The sequence below is a fragment of the Mirounga angustirostris genome, unplaced genomic scaffold (genome assembly GCF_029215605.1).
Source record: "Mirounga angustirostris isolate CCGP_5_RB_7025 unplaced genomic scaffold, mMirAng1.0.hap1 SCAF_6, whole genome shotgun sequence".
NCBI classification, from domain to species: Eukaryota; Metazoa; Chordata; class Mammalia; order Carnivora; family Phocidae; genus Mirounga; species Mirounga angustirostris.
Window position 1 is genome coordinate 15,595,020 of NW_026991714.1, and position 19,573 is coordinate 15,614,592.

Consider the following 19,573-nt stretch of genomic DNA (forward strand, 5'->3'; position numbering starts at 1 on the left):
CTGGCAGACATCCTGCCTGGCAAGTACCCAGGGTGAGGGGGTGGTAGGGAGTACGGTGGCTTGGTGGATAGCACTTCTTCAAATGCAAGCCCACCGCTGCCTCCTACATTTATAACAAAGCTGGTTACTTATTAAGTTGCTTAAACTACCTTCCAAATAGAAAGCTAAATAATATCCTACTCTGTGCACTTTTCCATTGCTCTTTTCTCAATACTGTCGTTACTCTGAATTTCTCTTAGTCAATGCAATTTCTTATTGTGAATACTGATAGAAAACAGTAATAGTCTTAATCATATCCATGATTTAGAGAGTAAATTGCTTCCTCTTACAATGTATATCAAGTTCACTCTGCCACTTCTGTACAGTTAACAAGGGGGATTTCTTAACATCGATTTGCATCTTTTTTGCAGAGATGTACTCGATGACAGTATATGTCCTAGTCTTTGTACCACCTTTACAGTGCTGGTGGTTATGCTTTGCACATGCTGATATGTACATATTCTTTTCTTTAAAGGGTTCCTGGAACTTCATCCATACGTGTTTCATGGTGGAATGGATTTTGAGATTTCCTTTAAGTTCAGAACTGACCAATTGAATGGATTGCTTCTTTTCATTTACAACAAATATGGACCTGATTTTCTTGCTGTATGTTCATTTATGTAGTTAAATTTACTTGAGAATGTCAGATATAACTTTAAAATCAATAAGCCATGTGTTTATAATATGCTAAATTGGGATTTCTTTTGAAATTCTCTTTTGTTTTCATTTTCTTCCCTAAGTCATCTTTAGTTTTGGAGTCCTGTGAAACATTTTGTGCTTTAGGATTATGATGTTTGAAAATGACCGCTATTCCTGTGAAAATTGAATTTTAGCAAAATAGTTATGAGGAATTAAGAAAATCCCATTTAGTTTCCCAATATTAAAAGTTATTTCCTTCATTATTTTTTGACATAATAGTGTCAAAAAACTATATACAATATATATATATATATATATATATATATATATATATATATATATAAAGATTTATTTATTTTAGAGAGAGAGTGTGTGTGCACAAGTGGGAGAAGAGGCAGAGGGAGAGGATTTTCAAACAAACTTCCAGCTAAGCATGGAGCCCGACAGAGGGCTTGATCTCAGGACCCATGAGATCATGACGTGAGCCAAAACCAAGAGTCAGATGCTTAACTGACTGAGCCACCCAGGTGCCCCTATAATAAATATTTTTCATATTACACACACACACACACACAAACACATGCATAATATAAGGTATAAAAGTACAGTGAACACTCATGAACCTACCACCCAGCCCAAGAACTAAAAAATCACTTATGGGGTCTTTCCTATCCCATTTCCCTATCTCTCCCTGGAGCTAATATGTAGTCAGAATTTTGTGTTTATTATCCCTTTTAATGTAGTTACGGTCTAAACACCATGTATGAATGCCTAAAAATTCTTGTTTTTGACATTCATAAAAGTTGCATCATGTTCTACCTTTAGGCAATTGTTTTTTTGCACTCGACATTATTTTTGAGTCACTTATTTTCTCCATATAGGTATACATTTTCATAGTTGTGTAATTTATCTCTTCTCCTGTCAATGACATATTGGTTGTTTCCATGTTTTTGCTATGGCAAACAAAGTTGCTATGAACATTTTTATACATTTCTCTAAATATAGTGGGCAAGTGTAATTTCTTTTACTTGCTTTAATCAGACAGATATCATTGTCAAAAATAAGTATGTGATTAAAATGTTAATTTTTAAAAAGTTATTAAAGAACTTGCATAGAATCAAGGGAAAATCATGAACATCTTGACCTCATTGCTCATATCTAGGCAAATAGGTAATAAAACACATGTCTTGGCGATTTTATGATTCTAAGTTATTTTCAGTTCATTGATTTTGTACATTCCTAGATTATATACTGTCAATTTTGCTGACCAGGTAAGTAGAAATATATCCCTTCACAGTGTTTATTAAAATTTCAGCTTATTTAAAGTATTTATTTGTCCTCCTATTTACTGTTGGCCTCCCTTACTGAAATGTAATCTCTCTGAACACAGGGCTGTTGGCTGTCTTCTTTATAGTTCTATCTTCATTGCCTACCTCTTGCACTTGTTAAGTGTTTGATAAAGATTGTTGGATGAATGAATGAATGAACCTGTAAATGAGTTCATGTTGCGGTGACCCTCACTAAGCATTCTTTAATCGTCTATAAGTGCATAAATTCTGGGGAGGATGCAAAGATATTTTCATTTGGCCTTTCCTCTTAAGGACCACTTGCCACTATTGGAGGGTCACACATCCTGCTGCAGCCTTCTCCAAACTTCCATCTTCCTCCATTCATTGACTTTGGGAATATAATACATTTGAATACATGAATACATGAATACATATTGAATAATAATGTTAACTTTAAGCTTTAATGAAATACATGAATACATATTGAATAATAATGTTAACTTTAAGCTTTAATGAAATAAATCTTAAAGAATCAAAACATTTAGACAAACATATATTGAGTGTCTACTATGTGTTAGACTTTCTTTTCACACTTACAACATAGCTATAAGGGAGGCAGACATTCCTTACATTCTACTCTTCCATATCTGAGGACATAGGCTTCTCCCAGATTATCTCTCAGAAAGAATTCTTCCTGTCATCCTAAGTAGCTTCAATATACATGGCTATCCTCTGGAGCTTGATTGACTCAGAAAGTTTTCACTGCTAAAATCTTAAATCTCAAAATACAACCTCATAAACTTTCAGCTTTCATTCTCTCTTACTGAGTTCACTAAGACATTGAGACCATTGGTTATCAGACCACTTTCTGTTTAACTTACTTCCTCCCTACCTCAGACACCATAATACAGCTTTTCAACCACTTTTCTGTCAACACCCTCAACTTGTATCTTCAATTTCACAACTCTGGGTCAATCATTCTAGCTCCCTAGCCTTTTCAGTTTCAACAGCCAGTTTACTGACCATCATAGGAGAACCGATAAAAGTATGAAGACTAGTAACACATGGAATTTTGAGGTTTCTGATTCCTTCATTCAACAGTATTTCTTGTTTACAGGATTTGTACCTAGATTAGATGTGGAACATGAAAGAAAAAGAATGTCAGGACTGGAAAACACCACAACCTGAAGGTCTTCAGATAGTCTCATTCTTAGAATGGAAAGAAACCATCTCCTCACCTTCCAAACTCTCGACCTACAGCTTTTTTTATGAGCCAAGTCTGGTTTCACTCTCTCCTGACTCAGGAGAACAAATACATAATTACTACTCTTCCAACCAAAGTTAATATTTCTATCTTTACTCTAGATTCTATCCGTTCTCCTGCAAGAGCTTGTGCTACAAATTTTCCCCATTTTGTTAGTTCCAGTGTTCCTTCTTCATTGGCTCTTCTCCTTCAACATCTAAAATGGTTGGGCCTCATTTATTTTAATTTTTTTTCCTTTTGACTTTGAAAATTCTTCCTTTGTACTTCCCTTCCTTTCATAGTCTATTGCACTGAAAGTAATTACTCTGGTTATTTCTCCTTTTATGTTATCATATTTCAGTCCTCAGAACTACTATACATTATGATTCCTACTCCTACCACATTCCACGACAGAACCTTCTAATGTTGCCAGTGATTCCTGCATTTTCTAGTCTAATAGATAATTTTCAGCCCTTATCTTATTTGATCTTCCTCTATCATCCTTTTTTTCTTAAAATATTCTTCCCTACTGATTTTCCAAAATACTAGTTGCTCTTGATTTTCATTAAATCCTTATGGTTTCTCCAAGAAGATCATTGTCAACTTAAGGAATTATATCTACTCTACCTTCCTCTTAAAACATTGGTCTGGCTGAGGACTCTATACTCTCTCACCATTTCTTTTCACTGCTTTTACACTAACTAGATGATCTTATTTATCTTCTCATTAACCTTTTCTATTTTACTGCCCTATCTTTATGTTTGACTGCCTCAAAAAAAAGTTTCTTCTGGATGTTTTGTAGACATCTTAAACTCAGTATATTTAAAATTGGCCTCATTCTTCACTGACAATGATAATATCAAGTCTTTCTTCCCTAATGCTTTCCATATTGTGATGGTGGTAAAACACACCCATGCAAGAAAGAGCCTGGGTATCCTTGACTTCCTTTTCATTCATCTAACACATTCAGCTATTTGCCAGGTCCTGCTGAGGTTTTACAAGCTGAGTTGCTTTTAAAAATACCTTTTTGTCTGAGTTTTCACTGTCTTCACCATTGTTACCTGTATTTCAATGGTTCTCATAATTTTTCTCACAACCATAGTGATTCCCTAATAGGTTTCTCCAGTTACAGTGCAGCTTTCATTTCCAGTATGAACTTCCTAGGACTGGTAGGGTAAACTTTCAGCGCAAGATAATAGTGGAAAGAATATAGTCTTTGGTGTCAGCCAGACAAGAGAAAGATGTACGTTTTCCGTATCACTCAAAATCCTCCAAAACCTTGCTTCTACATACCTAGTGGGACTCTTTCTAACTACCCCCACCATAATTTAGTCTTTTTTTTCTAAACCTAATTAGCTCGTACATGTCCCCATACCGCTGAATGTGTTCATCTCCCTGTGTTGAAGGATTCTCCATGAACCTTACATACTTCTAAAAGTCATAATTTCAACCTTTCCCAGTTCTGAGGGAACAAAATATATATCCTTTCTTTGTTGCCATTGCACCCAATTATTCTCTCGGTTATGGTATTACCCCAGATGTTTGCCTCTGCTGTTGGATGGTGTGATTCTTAGGAACAGTTTTTATCTTATAGCAGCAGATTCATGGAACATAGTGGGGGACTCAATATTTATTGAATGAATAGATACATGACTGCTTATCCAATGTACTTCACAAAAAATGATATTTACATAGAAAAAGTAATAATTTTTATCTGGAATTACTTAATTTCATTTGCCATGATTGATCTCAAATTTTTAAGTACCCTATTTTTGCTGGTTTGAGTTCTAACAAAATAAAAACATAGTAGATAAAATAATTGTCATGTAACATTTTGAAGGGAAACATATGGAGGCATTTCCTTTACCACGAAAATTTGGGTGAAATATATTTGTATTAGAAAATGACACCTCAATCTAAAAGAATACACATAGAAGCAATTACATTAGTTAGAGATTTAGAATAATAAAACTGAAATATTGAATCAAAATCCATCTTACAAATTTGAAATTGAGTTCACCAACCAGTTAAAATAAGCTTAATCAGGCTTGACATTTCATTTTCTTATTGTCTTGTCATATTTTTCCCCCAAATTAAATTGATATATGAAGTAGTATTTTCTCATTTTCTAAAAACTCAAGTAAAAATAGAGTTATAGTTCAAACTATTCTCTTCAGTCATTCAGTCACTTATGCCAGGGTTTAATCTTTTACCTGTGTTGCACAGAAAAAAATAAATAAAGTTTTTACCTACATTATGTTGTATCACACTGTATAATCATTACTGGGTATGAATTTGTTTGACTCAATACAACATTCTTCATGTCAATTATAAGGTTGCAAAGTACTCCATTATATGTTACTCCAGTCCCGCGTAGAATAAAGTGGAACATTTTTATAGAGTGCTTTCAGGGAAATTTGTTGCTTTTCTTCAAGAAATTGACCTTCTGCTCTCTCCCAAACTGCCATTCTGCAGCCTTTTTATATACCTATTTTCTTTTTTAATGTGAAATACAGATGGAACTGAAGAGTGGAATATTGAGCTTCCGGTTAAATACCAGTCTTTCCTTCACACAAGTGGATCTAAGGCTCGGGCTGTCCTATTGTGATGGAAAGTGGAATAAAGTGATTATTAAAAAGAAAGGTTCCATCATATCAGCAAGCATGAATGAACTGACAGAGCGTGTGTCACAGTCCAGAGCCCAGCCACTGATGGTGAATTCCCCCGTCTATGTGGGAGGAACCCCACAGGAGCTGCAGGACTCTTATAAAGACCTGAGTTTGGAACAAGGTAAAGTCCATCTGGAGAAATCCCCAAATAAATACACCTCTGGTCCTACCGGGTTTTAGTGGTTTTGTGTTTTAAGATATAGCAACAGAGTCAGTTTGGAAGCAATACCTACCCACCCCTTTTTGGAAGCTCTAAAAAAAAATCAGAATGTTTCTTCAAATAGTTTGGTATGTTGCCCTTAAGACTATGCCCTCATGCCTACTTATAATCAATATACTTATTTTAACTTGTCTTCAGCAAATATAATTGTAATTTATGTATATATTTCTTCATGTGTTTTCTGGTTCTTCCAGATACTGATCATAATCTGTATTCACAGACGAAAAACATAGATTAGGTTGGTGTGCACAACTAAGAAAAATGGCATTAAATTCACTGGGATTTTTTTCTGATATAACTGCTAATTGTCTCTGCATTTCCATGGAGCTATCCTATAGCAAAGCACATGAGAGAGTGGGTTTAATTGACTTTTAAACATACTGGTGAAAAATCTATATTTCATTTATTATTAATAACCACAAATGAAATAAAAAGTGCATGAGTGCATGACTTATAACTAAAACAAGCGTTTAACTCATATAATAAATTTGAACATAATCAGAGAAATTAATTCAAAAAGGCTAACAGTAGCTGAATGTATGCTGTGTGCAGAATTCATTGTTCTGAAAGGTTTACATGAGAATAAGCGGGTCAGCTCTTCATAACAAGCCCCTGTGTTCAGTATTATTATTTAAATCCCCATTTTACAGATGAGGAAACTGAAGAGCAAAGTAACCTGCCCAAGGTCACATGGCCAGTAAGCAGATAGCAAGCCTTTCTGTCTCAGGCAGGCTGGTGTCAAAATCCACTCTCCTTATTATAAGCAAGTGTTTTCTTTTAAGGGGAATTGGCCAGTGTGCCTTTTCTACAAATTGGGGAAAGCACAGAAACTTTAGTTTCTGAAACTTAGTTTGTGACTAAGCATGCTCCCATGTAGAAAATGTTCTCTACATATTTCAAAATCTATGTACCGCGAATGGTTAAAATTTCCATGAAGCAGTCTTTGCCTATTTGGTAAGTACATAAAGATTTAAATGCCTTTGAATAGAAAATATATGGCAAGCTCTAAGGAGACTTTTAGAAGGGTCCTAGTAAGGAGTTAATGAATATCTGGGGTGTAAGAGAGTAATGACATTTTCAAGGCACTTAAGATGTAACAGCAGCTAAAAATATTACATTCGTATAAGGGCTTCTCCGGGTTTTCAGGTTTCTGAGGTTAGAAAGAACTTGAAAACCCTTTGTATGAGCAAGATTACTTGATCCTACTTACATCTAGGAAAAAATCCCCTGCATATGTGCAATTATACTTTGTACACAAAAACCCATTACTATGATGGGCATAGAGACTTGGCTTTAGCCAAATTTTAACTGTAATTATAAGACGATCATGATAGAAGTTTAACACATCAACATAAACCCAATGAGGATAATTCAATCTGCCCTATGACTAAGTCTATGATACTGAAAGATATTTTATTTATGGGTAATACTAAATTTTTATCATTGTGGTATCATACATATCAGTGGTTCTCAAGCCACTGATAAAATATTGAAGTATAGTTTCGGGAACATAGTAGGAACTCAGTAAAATGAGCTGTCATTATTATTACTATTCAAGATACATTAGAATCTCCTGGAAAGGTTATTAAAAATTCAGATTTTATGACCCTATTGCCTAAGATTCTGACTCAGATGCTTTGAATGATACTAATCTATATAGGTAACTTCACGTTTTATACAGTGATCAGGAGAATAGTCACCATATGGGGCTGCTGCCTGTATGTAGTAATATGCAATTAAAATTAGTCATGTTCACTTATTGTAATTTCTTCAATCCACTCTCAAATGGCCTTAAAAATGTTCTGTGCTTCTTAATTAGCACCTTTTTTCAGAGGCTTTACTTTGTGGTCATATTAGTGCTATTTTTTTCGTATCCATTAATGTTGTAATCTTCCTTTGAATCAAATGCAAATTAGCTTTCCTCTGTAGTTTGGAAATGCTGGGCAACCTAATTTGCTGAAGATGTGTCACCTCAGATCATGGACATTTACCTTAGAACTACCACTTGAGACTATCACTTACCTGCAGGTTGGGGGCGATGGGGCTGGGGCTCATGGGATCACAGATTATGCTCTGACCCAAGCCCTGTGGGGAGAAGGCAGGAGTAGGTGCTGGAAGCCAGCCTTCCTACCAGCCAATGCCCCCATGTTGGGCTGCCTCCACCAGAAAAGCTACTGTCTTTCTGATTTGTCAACTTAGAATTCTGGGCCACCTTTTATTTATTCAGAGGCCTGGGAGTGGGGAGTCATTTTTGATTCTCAAAAGCAAGCAAAGGAGGCATCTCCATTTTTCTCACAGATAGGCCCTTTCCCCTCTTCCTATCCTAACACCCCACTCAAATTTTGAAGGCAATTGAGGAGTATTTCTGGTGGAAATCATTCTGGTGGTGCAGAGTTGGAAGAATGGTGACTTGATTTGACAAAAATCTCTGTCTGCTTTAAGATAGAACCGTGAGGACCACACACTAGAGCTCAGGATTCTTCACCTCCAAGGCCTGAGTACCACTTCCTAAGGAGGAATAATATTTATAAACCTTACCCGATGACTCTCTGTACCTTTTTCTTTATCTCCAGAATGAAGGCAGACTACCTCTGTGGCCTTTCCCAAATTTAAAATTCCATCCCGTGAATTAATTTTTAAGACGTTCCTTTTTTTATTTTTAATTCTTAAAATTGTAGTAAAATATACATAAAATTTACCATCTTAGCCATTAAGTGTAGTTCAGTGGCATTAAGTATATTTTGCTGTGCAATCATCATCACCTTCCATCTCCGGAACTCTTTCCATCTTGCAAAGCTGAAGCTCTGTGCCCTTTGAACAATAATGGAACTTTCCTTGTAACAGCACTCAGGTGTTTGCCCAAGCTACATTTTCACTGTTTGCATTTTGTCGTTAGGGAAAATGGGGTACAGAGAAGTTAGGTAACTGAACTCCAAGCCATCGGAAAATTACTGCTGGAAAAGAAATCAGAATTCTTAACTTCTGAATTTTCAAGCAGATGCTTTTATATTGAGCTTCATTGCTTTTATTTCAACTCAGCCAACTTATTGAGTGTCTACTGTGTGTTCAAGATAGATGAGCAGTATTGATCAGTCGGGCCTGAGGGAACGTGAATACAAGCAAAGACATTTTAAAAGGAACTAGGCTGCAACTTAATATGTTAGAAGACATAATAAAACATCATATAAATGCTGAAGAGAACAATATGGTCATTGTTACTGTTAGCTTATTTTACTGTTAGGCATTGCATTCTGTTTTATTTTCTCTTCCTGCTGATGTGCTTTAATCTTGAAAAGAGCGAAGCATGTGTTTGGGGCCTTTCAAACTTGACGGTATTTTGTTCAGAAAGAGCGTGTGCGTGCACTAGCTCAAACTCAGTCTGTCTCTTCTTTGACAATTTTGTGCAGTGTTCTGGGCAGAGTGCTGCCAACCCTCATTGAGTTGATCTCTGTTTACACAAAATAGCATGTAATTCAGAGCCACGGCTGCTTCCTGGCTGACTGGATGCCCTCTGGCCCTCTAACAAAAGAGCAGTGCATACTCCTCATCCATTTCTTCCACATTCCCTGGTAAACCTCCCAGAACTCCACTGCACTGTGGTCATTCTAAAGTCGACTGGGTAGAATACACGTTCTGAAAAACCTCCGGGTGTTGCCATCACCAGAGCTGAATTTGCTCCCTGTCATACTGCTGTGAACATAAAACTGGTGACCATTGTGTAGAGTCAAAATTATGGAACTCAGTGAAAATGATGGCACATAGTAATAGTTCCTCTGTATGCTGATTTAACTGGGACTTAGTTCTATAACTCTGAAATGATTCTAACCGAGTTCATGTCACTATCTCAGGATTCCAGTCTATTTTGAAACTACATTCTCCCTCCTGCTATCTTGCACAATAATCCTCAAAGGGTGTTTTTCCCTCAGTGAGCTTGTTGAATAATTGTGCTCCTCCAAATCTTATTTTTAGCACTAAAACAATGACTTACACAGGTGACTGAATTTTCCAGAACTGAGGGACATGTGGCTACCCCTCTACCATAAGGTCTAATTGCTTACATTTTGTTTCATAAGAATAAACAGAACGAGGGCGCCTGGGTGGCTCAGTCGGTTAAGTGACTGCCTTCGGCTCAGGTCATGATCCTGCAGTCCTGGGATCGAGTCCCACATCGGGCTCCCTGCTCGGCGGGGGTTCTGCTTCTCCCTCTGCCCTCTTCCCTCTCGTGCTCTCTCTGTCTCTCATTCTCTCTCAAATAAATAAATAAATAAAATCTTAAAAAAAAAAAAAGAATAAACAGAATGAGAAAATGTGGGCCTAAAAGAAGCATAATAAATACTTCCAGTTGCATATAATCCAGCTGAATTATAATGATGACCTTATATATTTTTTCAAGATAACATAAATCTGATACCTCCTCATGACAACCTAGCCTGGTAAAAAGCAGAAGGAGGCATGAGGGATTTCCCAACTGAGACTCAAAAGTTTAAATATTGTCTCCACAGCAACCCCCACGCCTCATCAAAACGTAGTACTGCCGAGGACAGAAATGATTGGCAATTAACGACTCAAGCCTTTTATGCGATATTAATCCCTTACTATTTGCTAGGTTTCGGCGGTTGCATGAAGGATGTTAAATTTGCACGGGGTGCTGTCGGTAACTTGGCATCTGTGTCCAGCACTGCTGTCAGAGTCAATCTGGATGGATGCCTATCAACTGACAGCGTTGTTAACTGCAGGGGAAATGACTTCATCCTGGTTTACCGGGGGAAAGAGCGGAGTGTTTACGAGAGTGGTCTGCAGCCTTTTACAGGTACTGTGGAGGTGCTCTAAATTAAATGTCACATGTCTCCCACTTGTCGCCTCTTCCCTCCCTGCCAGCCCACTGCTAGTCTATATGAGGAATATTTTAATCTTTCTGCTTCTTATTTCCATTTAAGAATACCTGTATCGAGTGATTGCCTCACACGAAGGAGGTTCTGTATACAGTGATTGGAGCCGGGGCCGTTCAACAGGAGCAGGTAAATAGTATTTCTCTTAAAGTGGATATGTGCACACGTGTGCACGTGTTTGTGCGTACATGTCTGTACATGTAAGAAAAAGAAAAGACTGTATTACCCTGAAGCAAGTAGTGGGTTTGTAATCTTAGGACAGAGCATGCGTTGGTTTGCAAATGTCAATGGCTAAAATGCTGAGGAGGTCGGTGTTTTGATTCCTCATTTATTTAGTGAGTGGTCACTCGGGCTTGATTCTTTCCTCTTCAAATGCAGAAGGAAGGAGGTTCAAGTTGTCTTAAGGATTTGATAGGCCTGTAATGTATCTAAGGACAGGAAACTTGTACAGACTGCATAGAACCCAGGAAGCTAACGTCAGGATTGATTACCATTGGGCAGGGCGGCACCCTCTTGCCTCTCTGCCACAGGGGGGACATCTGAAACCTGTACCCTGGTCGGAAGCAGATGTGTCTTTTATCACATCGTGGCAGATGTTTGCCATGGTGGTGACTATTAGGATCTTCGAATGACTCTCCCAGGATAGAAATTGCTGATTGGTCTAAATTTCTTGAGTTGAAGGGGAAAAGCACCAGGAGATAGAATGTATTAGATTGAATCTCAGACAACCGATTTATAAATGCTCTGGACTTCTCACAGTGACCACAGCATCTTTTCACGTGATACCATCACAAGAAGACATTCATCATGAAAAATTTTGTGAATCAGTAGCTTTTTACCATTTGGGGTCAAACGGTCAGAGAGTCAAATACATTTCATAAGACTGCCATGTATGTCTCTCGAAGGAAGTTTATCCATAACAAGTCAGAGTTTGTCTAAAGGTGTGTTTTTCACCAAGATATTCTCTCATTATTATTATTTTTTTAAGATTTTATTTATTTATTTGAGAGAGAGAGAATGAGAGACAGAGAGCATGAGAGGGAGGAGGGTCAGAGGGAGAGGCAGACTCCCTGCCGAGCAGGGAGCCCGATGCGGGACTTGATCCTGGGACTCCAGGATCATGACCTGAGCCGAAGGCAGTCGCTTAACCAACTGAGCCACCCAGGCGCCCGATATTCTCTCATTATTAACCAGGGGCTACTAACACAGATAGCTTTTGAGACATCTTCTTGATGTAAGATAAATAAATACTGAGATGGGCTACTAAGAATAATTTTCAAAGCTCTTTGCCTATAGATTTTCCAGAAGAGGACAACCTGACACTTTTCCAGGATGATTTAAATGGTCATCTATTTATAGGCAAGACAATGAGCCGAAAGATCTCTTAAAATCCTTTCCAACTTCAGAGCTTGGAGAAAGCTATGATATAAAATATTCATTTGTTACTGGCGTATCCTCTGCCCCTATTTAGCCTCCTCTACTTTATTAACAAATACACTCTAAAGCCTGCTTTCAGTCTCCGTCAGCAGTGTAAATAGGTGTCTAGAAAGTGCATTGCTTACATAGCTTAATAGGCCCCATTTTGAGTATCACCGAGAAAGTATGCAAATAGAGCTCTGAATTTATAGCAATGATCTGACCACAAAGTCTTATGCCATAAATTCATATTTACAATCTGACCACAACACTGAGCAGCTACATGCTCCCAAGGGTTGGAGAATAATTGCACTATTTAATTATTTTTGAGTCAGTTTTGTTCTGTCCCTTATGAGAAGGCCATCTGTTAGACAGCACTGTACTTTGCCCTGTACCACATTTCAGAACGAATAAAATCAACATCACTCCCGTTGTCCCTTTGCTTGCATCTTGATTGTGTGGCCTGTGGGTTTTCCGTAGGTGCCCATGGTGTTTTAACAGCACAGACAGTGGTTCTCCGCCTCTGTGCTTCTCCGCACCCTCTATGTTCACATTGTTTCCCTTGAAGCTGCTCTATTATATTGGTCTGAACAGTAAAGTCAGAGAAGGAGGATATTTGATGTGGGAAAACCAGAGTGATCCTCCATCGACAGGGCTCAGGAGTCCGCGGGCAGAGAGAGCCAGCCTCTCATCCATCATCCTGCCATGGAGTTTCTTGGGTTTTTATCAGTGTTCCCAGAGCAGTCGGCTGTGATGAAGTTGTTACTGATCAGAACTGTAGAAATCTCTAATAAATAGTTAAAGGTTATGGATTTTTAAAATTAGGGGACGCGGCTTGTGAGTGAGGTTTTGCGGCTCCTTCCAACTTCCTCATTTTGTGTTATTGTTTCTGAGATACTCTGAAGGAAATATCTCTGAAAGTGATTTTGTGTAATCTCAAGGGTGCCAGTTCCTCTACCCCCAAAAATGCAATTAGGAATGTATCCTGTATATCATATCTGGTAGAACTTTGCTTTTTCAAAATTAATTTGAAAAACAATTGAATTTGGAAAATTAGATCAGACGTTCAAGTGCAAGACAATCACATTTGTGATATTTTTTGGCTAATACACTGAAGATATAAAAGTGTCAAACCACTATGTATAATAACAGTCTAATTATCTTGCTTCAAAGGGGTACATCATTATATTGTTTGAACCTGTTATCTGCCTACCATCCACCTCCTTCTTTATGAGTGATGTTTTAAAACATGTCTGGTACATTAAATGTTTTTGGAAAACCTGGACTAGACTTGAAAGAACATTATGTCGATGGAGTTTTGATGGTTTTGAAATACCGCTTAAACCGAATGGCTCAAGATGTGCAGTCATATTAAATCAATGCTGAAAAGTTACAACTCTAATAAATTGTATTTATGCTAATGGTTGAGTCTGATTTACTGTGGCCATTAAAAGTGAAGAATTGGGGCAATAGTCTTTTGAGAACGGCCATTTTCCCTGTTTTCTCCTTTTATTCTTTCACAGCTCCACAAAGTGTGCCAACTCCCTCAAGAGTCCGCAGCATAAACGGATATAGCATGGAGGTGACCTGGGATGAACCTGTGGTGGTGAGAGGTGTAATTGAGAAGTACGTTCTGCGGGCCTACAGTGAGGATGCCCCCCGTTCACTGCACATGCCCTCTGTCAGTTCTGAGCTTGTCAATACCAGCACGCTCACAGGTAAAGGTGCTTCCTTAAGGAGTAGATTTTTTAATATTCTGCTTTGATTTTAAATAAAAACATTCTTCAAGGGTCCCCCCACCCCCAAAATGGGTTATTCATATATTTTGCCCGATTAAAAACAGCAAGAACCATCTAATGAGATGGAAGCTTATATCTACCTAGGATGAAGAGGATAATTCCATAATGTTAATGGGCTCTTATGGATAGCTTCCTCACAAGGTTGATACCCTCTCCTCCCCAAAAGATAAGGTCACAGGTGACTCTAGCCCTTAAACACTCCGTACACCTCCTGTGGGGGTCCTATGTATACTTATAGGACCAGCTTACCTGTTTCACCATGCAAAAATGTACTCTTTGGGACTAGCCCAAGTTCACAGCACCATTATTTATTGGAAAATTGTTGATTAAACCTAATTATGTCAAGGTAGAGGAGTATGAGAGCACCATCAGTTTGACTGGCAAACCAGTGAATCAATTTCTCACAGGGCACCATGCCAGCCATGCAGAACGTCTGCAGGGCACCATGCTCGTACATCACACGCGTGCCCATAGTCAAATGCATGCGTGTATAATAAGGCAGCAGTTTCCAGGTTCCTGAGATGTTAAAGCACATTTAAATGGAAAGCCAGATTTAAGTCTTTGACCAAAAAAAAAAGGAAAATGCATCAATAAATTTGATAGAAAAAAATTTTCCTGGGGCGCCTGGGTGGCTCACTCGTTAAGCGTCTGCCTTCGGCTCAGGTCATGATCCCAGGGTCCTGGGATCGAGCCCCACATCGGGCTCCCTGCTCAGCGGGAAGCCTGCTTCTCCCTCTCCCACTCCCCCTGCTTATGTTCCCTCTCTCGCTGTATCTCTCTCTGTCAAATAAATAAAATATTTAAAAAAAAAAAAGAAAAAAATTTTTCTGTCAAAGAATTTTATAACTTGAAAAATTATATGCATTATAGAGTAGCCTTTATTATCTTTCGGTATCTATTGGTCAACCCCATCTAGCCTTTACTTCCTTCTTTAGATCCCTTAGAAACTACCACACAAGTCTAAAACCAACTGAACAAAATTTCACATCTTCCAGATCCTTCTTTCCTATTTTACCCACCTTATGAAACCCAACCCGATGAAGGCCATGGTTTGCCTTTGCCTGGGATGCACATTAAAGCTACGTGGGCTGGAGAAAAAAAAAAACAAAAAAAATCCCCAAGCAGTTTGTCACTACAATTTCTCAGTCCTCATTTTCAAATGGGTAGTCAGTAATGATGTCAGCCCTACCACATTTCTGTAATAAGCTCCTTCTCCTATCCTCCTCATTCAATATTTTAGATTTTTCGGAACCGTCTAAATGCTAACCTCTCCTCTTCCAACTCAACTGATGGTTTTATGTATTAGATCTTCCTAGACACCCGAGAAGAAACAGAATCTATCCTATAGGATTTCTGTTACTATTACTAGCAAACATATATATTAATTGCATTTTTCTGAGCAATAGGGTTGTTATTAGGGGTTAAATGCTTTAATGTTTGCTAAAACATTTAAAATTCTTTTTGGTACATTATAAGCATTTGCCATCATTATTATCTTCATTTTTTACTTTTCTCTTTACTTTTCCTTGTTTTTACAAGGCTTTCCTTATCCTATAAAAAATAAAATCTTCAAAAGTCCTTTGGACTCCAACTCTTCCTGCCTTTTCAGAGATGTGACTGGTAGCTCTTCTCTCCCTCCCAATCATATTTTAACCTCTCTCCACAGTCGTAGTTCACAAGCTGTGGCCCCAGAACCAGCATCAACAGCATCACCTGAGACCCTGTTATTAATGCAAATTCTCCAGCCCACCCACACGTGCTGAATCAGCAACTCTGGAGGCAGAGCTCAGCAATCCTTGTTTTATTTTTTTTTATTTTTTTATTTTATTTTTTTTTTTTTAAGATTTTATTTATTTATTTGAGAGAGAGAATGAGAGAGAGCACATGAGACGGGGGAGGGTCAGAGGGAGAAGCAGACTCCCTGCCGAGCAGGGAGCCCGATGCGGGACTCGATCCTGGGACTCCAGGATCATGACCTGAGCTGAAGGCAGTCGCTCAACCAACTGAGCCACCCAGGCGCCCCTCAGCAATCCTTGTTTTAATAAGCCCTCCTCATCTGATACTGAAGCATGCCAAAGCTGGAGAACCATTGCCCAGATGGATTCTTCCCAGGATCATTCAAACTCGATCAACTCCCATTGTTAAACATAAACAGACTTAAGCCAATTATTAAAAACCTTCCCTTATCTAAATTCCTTTCCAACTATGGCCCCCTCTCTCCTCTTTCCAAACTTGCTTCTAGCAAGAAGTATTAATGGATGTTGTCCCCAGTTCTTCACTTTATGGGGCTTCTGCACACTTGCCTTGCTAAGGACACCAACAACTTCCATATTTACCTTTCTAAAGAACACTTTGCAATCCTGGTCTGGACTGCTCAACAACATTCTACATAGTAGAGTTCTCACCATTTCTTGAAGTATTTCTTTGCTTCAATGACTCTTCTGTTTACTTCCCAGTTCTCAGCCCCTTTATTCAGTGTCCTTTCCTTACTCCTTCTGAAACTCAAGTCTACATTTTGGAGAACCTCTGGGTTTAGACCTGGAATCTTTCACTCTCTTTCTGTTTTTCTACAGTCCTGTTCCAGGAACCTCATCAATTCCCACAGCATCAAATACCATAAAGATGGTACTGACTCCTCAGTCCACATCCCACCTAGATCTCCAAATGTGTGCATTCAACAGGCATTTGGAAAGATGGACATTCCTAATAGATGCCTCATAATCTCTGAAAAGACCATATCCAAACCTGAACTCCTACTCTTCCTGCAAACCCGGTATCAATAAATGTCACCTCCAGACACCCAGTTAATCAAGCTTGAGAATTTTTCTCAACTTTTCATATTCTCTTCATGCCTCTTATCCATGTTTTTTGACTGATTTTCCAAACTATGTGTTAAATTCATCTATCTCTCCCCTTATCTACTGTCTAAGCCAAACCACTACAATCTCTTACCTGGACAACTGCAATCCTATTCTTTCCCACTAACCCCACCCAACGTAAGTCCATCCCACAAAGCAACCAGACATCATGTCCCTCTCCTCAGAATCCTTCAGTTGTTTTCTACTACTTCTCTCCAAACCTCATTTTGTCTCAGTCTCTCCTCATTTTCTGGGCTTCCAACTTTTGCTTTTATAATTAATATGATTTTTTTTTAAGTCCATATGTAAATCTTTGAGGGAATTCCTGACAGTAATGGTAACATAGATACCTCAAAATGGAACAACTGGGTCAAAGGCTCTTAAGACATTATACATTCTTGCAAGTTGAAGTCAAGCAGACATTGGTACAAACTCGGCTACCTAACCTCCCTGAACTTTGGGGAAGTTATGTGTCCTTCTGGACCTTTCTTTAATATCTTAACCTATGAAATGAGAGAATAATATTTACCTTGGAAGAATATTAAAAATATTAAGTATTATGATATTCTAGCTATAATGCTTTTTAGCTATGTAAGCTTGTACAAATCAGTTAATACCTGTGTGCTTCTGATTCCCTATAAATCAATGGGAATGAAATAACTCCCTACTTTATAGAATAGCTATCAGGATCAAATTAATCTATATATATGTAAAGCACACAGAACAGTACTTCTTGACACATGGATTACACTGTATAAGTATTAGCTATCAGATATTTTTAAAGTGGGTAGCACAATGCTTAACATATAATAATTTCTTAACAAAGGATAGTTATTTGTATACTGCCAAATATATGCCAAAAAGGCTGTACAAAATATACTTACATGAGTAAGCACAATGCAAGAGTGTACATTTCATTTCATCCTAGTTGAACAAGTTTTTTTAGAGTTTAAAAAAAAACCCGCAATTTTTCAAAATATATCAGAATATGGTTTTAATTTGGTTTATTCGATTACTAGAGACATTAAGTATTTTCAGTGTTTACTGGTCATTTGTACTTCTTTTATGACATTCCTAGGAAGTTTCATTGTCAATTTTTCTATTGGAAGACTCACATTTTCCTCTTGGTTTAAAATGTCTCTTTACATATGAAGAATATTATACTTATATTTGCCTTATGTGTTGCAACCCTCATCATTGCTCATTTTTCTTTTATTTTTTATTTGCATTTTATTTAAAAAAATTTTCTATAGTTAATATAATATTTTAAATTTTTTTTGTTAATTTTCTGTGGGTAATTTGAAAAAAAATCCATACTCTCCTTTCAGGGTAGACTAATATTTGTTTACATTAAATATGCCATATTGATAATATATAACGCATATTTTCTGAACTAGTAATTCTAAATTTGAAGTAAAATCATATCAGAAACTGGGAACAGAGAGGTTTTACAAATTATACCAGCCTCTCCTAAGATTCTGAAGGATAGTCAGAGGAAAATAACCCCCTCAGACTGAAAACCAGTACAATATATTATTGGATCTTGCTATAGGGCATGTCAATCATGTGAACGGTGTACAGAGAAAATAAAATTAGAGAACCACTGACCAATTATTATTTATTTTTATATACTCATTCTGTAAAAAACTAAGAAAAAGTCTCAACTATCAATGCAATTCTGTTAATTTCTCTTCTGGAAACATGCTTTTTCTTTGTCTTTTCCTTTTTCTTATTACTTTACATTCATTATTTGTATTTTAATGTTCAAAGTCACATTGTTTTAGTTATATCTCTATAAATAGAATCTAGTTTGATTTAGTTTTATATTTAACTTGAAATTGAATTGGGAGTTTAGCTCATTCACATTTATTTTTATAATTCATACAATTGCTCTTATTTCTGCCATTGTATTTCATGCTTTCCAGTTTTGTTATTGTTTTTTAATACTTTTTAAAACAATTCTTTTATTTTTTGTTCTTGCCTGTGTGGACTATGAATTCTTTAACTCTTTTCTCTCAAAGGGTTCTAAGGGTATATCTGCTGTTCACAATTGTGAAGTAAACAGACAAGGATGTATGTAGGAAGTAATCTTAAAGATTATAGAGCATTTAACGGTAAAGAGAAAATAATACCAGAAAGTGAGGTAGGGGTAAGGAAGTAGAGTCAGAGAGCTGGATTTGGTGGAGACGCGAGGGGTGTGGAAATTAGATAGTGGCAGCTGTTTTGTCATTTGGTTGGGATAACAAGGTATTGAGAGAGGAATGTAAGTAAAGTAGATCATGACCAGTTTTGCGATTGATCTTAAATTAATCCCCCTTTAGCATTTCTGAAGTGACTTTGGTGAGATTGTAATGTTTACTTTTGGTTGTTAAAGTGGTATTTCTTTGGCTGAGACAATGCTGGTGCTGGATGCACAAGGTAATTTAGCTTTATTGGTTCACGTAAGATTCTTTACTGATTAAGTTATAGTAAAATGTATTGGCGTCTTTTCATATATTTCTTTCTGTTATAT

The 19,573-nt window shown here is 37.4% G+C and overlaps 1 protein-coding gene across 1 annotated transcript in view; it reads left to right on the forward strand.

The window, feature by feature from the left end:
• The window catches only part of USH2A (usherin), a 701,438-nt gene that overhangs the window by 282,972 nt on the left and 398,893 nt on the right, over window positions 1-19,573 (forward strand). Inside the window, exons 25-29 of the mRNA XM_045876094.2 lie at window positions 515-645; window positions 5,727-6,000; window positions 10,706-10,909; window positions 11,037-11,117; window positions 13,928-14,122. Of these exons, the coding sequence (XP_045732050.2) occupies window positions 515-645; window positions 5,727-6,000; window positions 10,706-10,909; window positions 11,037-11,117; window positions 13,928-14,122 (885 nt within the window). The remainder of the gene's footprint in view (window positions 1-514; window positions 646-5,726; window positions 6,001-10,705; window positions 10,910-11,036; window positions 11,118-13,927; window positions 14,123-19,573) is intronic.